The sequence below is a fragment of the Mesoplodon mirus genome, assembly GCF_964341445.2.
Source record: "Mesoplodon mirus genome assembly, chromosome: 8".
NCBI classification, from domain to species: Eukaryota; Metazoa; Chordata; class Mammalia; order Artiodactyla; family Ziphiidae; genus Mesoplodon; species Mesoplodon mirus.
In genome coordinates, this window is record NC_138984.1 from 42,511,382 (window position 1) to 42,516,293 (window position 4,912).

General features: G+C 34.7%; 1 protein-coding gene across 1 annotated transcript; it reads right to left on the reverse strand.

The window, feature by feature from the left end:
- Positions 1 to 245: 245 nt before the first annotated feature.
- Positions 246 to 3,080, reverse strand: LOC309809355 (double homeobox protein A-like; the record flags this gene model as incomplete). Its single annotated transcript, XM_082630415.1, has 2 exons — positions 246 to 794; positions 3,063 to 3,080. 2 exons carry the CDS (start codon positions 3,078 to 3,080, stop codon positions 246 to 248), a joined length of 567 nt encoding a protein of 188 aa, XP_082486541.1.
- Positions 3,081 to 4,912: the final 1,832 nt, after the last annotated feature.

Genomic DNA, 4,912 nt, shown 5'->3' on the forward strand with positions numbered 1-4,912 from the left:
GGGCTGTGTGGTACTTTGTATCATCTGCCTCTGAGTCCTGAAGTCCTGTTTACTGTCTCCAGAAGATGAAGAAGAAGGTGAAGGTATGTTTGGAAGGTTATGTTGCCAGGAAGAGAACTGATCTGGAGTCCAGGCTGATGACATCAAATACACTGAATTTGTCTCTCTGTTCACCTTGTTCTGGCTCCAGGGAAATAAAACAGTCACTAGGGAGTGCCATTCTGTAAACCTTGAATGCGCCCATCTCAGAGATCTTGTCCCTGGTTTTGTCTTTGGGCTGGAGCTTCTTCGGGTTCTCTTTTTTTCCGGATACGGAGTCTAGATCTTCGGTTTTGAAACCAAATCTGGACTCTTGACTCTGGAACCCCAATATCTTCAGCAAGTTGCTGTCTGGAATCAATCCCAGGATAAGGGTTTTCCATGAATGCATTCATGAGAGTTTGTAATTGGGAAGAAGTGTAGCTGGTACGACATCGTCTGTCTCTCACACCTTGAATGTTCTCTTCAGGGTAAGCTCGGTCTTGTCTTAAGTCTAAGTTCTTCTCAGGTCTTTTCGGGAACCTGTGCCTAGCTCTTCGATTCTGAAACCATATCTGGATCCTAGACTCTTCAGTGTTGACTTCCAAAGCAAGTCTTTGTTTGAAGGCATAACCCGGGTAAGGTTTTTTGTTGAATGCATTGATGAGGATTTTCAATTGCTCTTCTGTGAATTTGGTGCGGCTGCGTCTACACTTTGTTGCTACGGCCTTGTATGGAGAATTGTCTTCAGCCAACTTGGAAGGGAGCTCCGAAGCCTGGTTCCACCAAAAGAGAGATCCATGACCCTTTTTGAATTATGGTTTTCTCAGGGTATATGACCCATAGCAGGATTGCCGGGTCGTATGGTAGTTCTATTTTTAGTTTTTTAAGGAACCTCCATACTGTTCTCCATAGTGGCTGTAACAATTTACATTCCCACCAACAGTGCAAGAGGATTCCCTTTTCTCCACACCCTCTCCAGCATTTATTGTTTCTAGAGTTTTTGATGATGGCCATTCTGACTGGTGTGAGGTGATACCTCATTGTAGTTTTGATTTGCATTTCTCTAATGATTAGTGATATTGAGCATCCTTTCATGTGTTTGTTGGTCAGCTGTATGTCTTCTTTGGAGAAATGTCTATTTAGGTCTTCTGCCCATTTTTGGATTGGGTTTTTTGTTTTCTTGATATTGAGCTGCATGAGCTGCTTGTAAATTTTGGAGATTAATCCTTTGTCAGTTGCTTCATTTGCAAATATTTTCTCCCATTCTGAGGGTTATCTTTTGGTCTTGTTTTTGGTTTCCTTTGCTGGGCAAAAGCTTTTAAGTTTCATTAGGTCCCATTTGTTTATTTTTGTCTTTATTCCCATTTCTCGAGGAGGTGGGTCAAAAAGGATCTTGCTGTAATGTATGTGATAGAGTGTTCTGCCTATGTTTTCCTCTAAGTGTTTGATAGTGTCTGACCTTACATTTAGGTCTTTAATCCACTTTGAGTTTATTTTTGTGTATGGTGTTAGGGAGTGTTCTAATTTCATTCTTTTATATGTAGCTGTCCAGTTTTCCCAGCACCACTTATTAAAGGGTCTCTCTTTTCTCCACTGTATATTCTTGCCTCATTTATCAACAATGAGGTGACCATATGTGTGTGGGTTTATCTCTGGGCTTTTTATCCTGTTCCATTGATCTATATTTCTGTTTTTGTGCCAGTACCATACTGTCTTCATTAAGGTAGCTTTGTAGTATAGTCTGAAGTCTGGGAGTCTGATTTCTCCAGCTCTGTGTTTCTTTCTGAAGATTGCTTTGGTTATTCGGGGTCTTTTGTGTTTCCATACAAAATGTGAAATTTTTTGTTCTAGTTCTGTGAAAAATGCCAGTGGTAGTTTGATAGGGACTGCATTGAATCTGTAGATTGCTTTGCATAGTATAGTCATTTTCACAATGTTGCTTATTCCAATCAAAGAACATGGTATATCTCTCCATCTGTTTGTATCATCTTTAATTTATTTCATCACTGTATTATAGTTTTCTGCATACAGGGCTTTTCTCTCCCTAGGTAGATTTATTCCTAGGTATTTTATTCTTTTTTTTGCAGTGGTAAATGGGAGTGTTTCCTTAATTTCTCTTTCAGCTTTTTCATCATTAGTGTATAGGCATGCAAGAGATTTCTGTGCATTGGTTTTGTATCCTGCTACTTTACCAATTTCATTGATTAGCTCTAGTAGTTTTCTGGTAGAGTCTTTAGGATTCTCTATGTATAGTATCATGTTATCTGCAAACAGTGACAGTTTACATTAAATATATTTTTTCTATTGTGTGTTTTATATGAGTATTTATGTTACATATGAGAGCAAATTTTTATATATTTAACTTATTACTGGATTCTTTACTAACTCTGATATCCATTTTCAATTTACCTTGTTGTATTGAAGGAATACCCATTGCCAAAATGGAGACTAAATTTATTCAACAAGATAGAAAACAGAACATGAAAATTGGAGAGTGAATACAGCTCTAGAAAAAAGTTGCAATCATACATATGCTTCGATTTATTATGAATGACAACAAATTTAATAGAAATGTACAAAGCTATAATGCAGTCATACTGCTGTTGCATATAAATTTTAATTTAACCTTAATATTTTCAAAACTTTGTTCTATTTTCTTGAAATTGAAATCTGAATTATATGGAAAATTTTACAACATAGGAAAAAGTAATTGTTCTGTGTGAATTTTTATTTTATAATATTTAATTACTTTAAAATTACTGTATCTTATCAACAAAGTGATCCATGAAAGCTCACTCTCCTTTTTTCCATTCTCATTGCTTTCTATGATCCCCACATTTAGTTGTACTTTCAGACCAACACTGTCATTTTTTTCTTTCTGCATCTTGCCAAGTAATTTAAGAATTTAATATAAACTCGGGATTTCATAAAATTAAATAGCTTATCCTCTAGCTCTCCTGTAGAGCTCCTACACCACAGGCTTCATCAGGCAATACTGTATAAAATGATGCCACAGCATTGATCTGACTTGTTTGACTTACCCAACTCTCACTATTCATCTTGAATAATACAGTGTTTAATGCAATAATTAAAATCTAACATTTTATTAATGTCTAAACTAGTTCATTAATGAAATAACTCAGAAAAAGACAAATACTGTATGATATCACTTATATGTGGAATCTAAAAAATAATACAAATGAATGTAAATGAAAAACAGAAAAAGACTCATAGATACAGAAAACAAATTTGTGGTTATAAAAGGGGAGAGGGAAGGGGGAGAGACAAATAAGGGGTATGGGATTAACAGATACAAACTACTATGTATAAAATAGATAAGCAACAAGGATATATTGTATAGCACAGCGAATTATAGCCATTACCTTGTAATAACTTGCAAGTATAACCTGCAAAAATACTGAATTACTCTGCTTTACACCTGAAACATTTAATATTGTAAATCAAATGTACTTCAATATAAATAAATAAATAAATAAATAAATAAACTAGTTCATATTATGAATTGGTTTATAAATATCTTTTGGAAAATCATAGCTGACAGTCAATTTGTTTGCTATACATTTGATTGCCTTTGATAGACTGAGGTTTTATATTATTTAGTTCATGACACTTTGCAAATACTCATGATTTTCTAAAAAACATATTAATCATTTTATCTTTAGATCTTGCTATGGACTGAATGTTTGTGTCCCCCCAAAAATGTATGTATTGAAGCCTAAATCCCCAATGTGATGGTATCTGGAGATGGGACCTTTAGGAGGTGATTAGGTCATGAGGGTGGAGCCCTTATGAATGGGATTAGTGCCATTATAAGAAGGAATAGGAGAAAGATGATCCTCCCACGTGAGGATATAGCGAATAGACTGCAGTCTGTGAAGCAGTAAGGGAATACTCACCAGACACCAGATCTGCTGCTGTCTTGATTTTGGACTTCCCAGACTCTAGAACTGTGAGAAATAAATGTTTGTTGTTTAAGCTACACAGTCTATGGAATTCTTTTATAGCAACCTGAACTAAGAAGAGTTAGACTATTACAGTCACATGACCATCAATATATTTTTCATCTCAAACAGCATCAAAAATTTAAAAAATAAAAGTTTTGTAAAAAATCAAAAGGCATGAAACAAATATTTTAAAACTTCCCATTTTTACTTAGCTTATGTCACATTTCTGTCTTAAAATATAATAGTAACCAATACACATATACTCACATTGAAAGTGAAAATCATTGTCTAGGGTATTAATCTGGAGCAAAATTTATAAAGAAAATCCAAATAACACACTACGTTCTGTACTTGTCATATGTAAGACAACCAGGATAGAAAGCCTCGATCTTGAATTCTATTAAAATGGATGCTAGTTCATATTGTTTAAGTTATGCTAAGTTGAAATAGAATAACTGCAGCCCAACTAATGGGTTCACAATCTCCTTGATTTTATTCTCTATTGCTAACTCTCAGTATTAAAATGATAGGAACTTTCCCGGGTAGAAAAATGTTAGGTTTATTGCTTTTCCTTATTGTGTAACTTATTTTGTGGTGCCATTTCCCTCTTTTCCATTATAATATACCACACATAGACACTGTCAGCATTTGACTAAATTTAATAAGAGAATAAGTTAATTTGGAGGCTATTAAAATAATTATTGTACATGGTTTCACATTTTGGGGCCATTTAGCCAAAATGAAATGTAATGACATGGTATTAGCTATTGTGTTCTAGATGCAATTTTTCTATTTTAATCTCAGTTTGGGTGATTATATAATATATTGCCCAAAGACCTGTCAATAGAAAAAGTCTGTTACTTAATTTTCTGGATGCTATGACAATGGGTATACACCAGGGCTCTCCTCAGAAAAGTGCAGTGAAA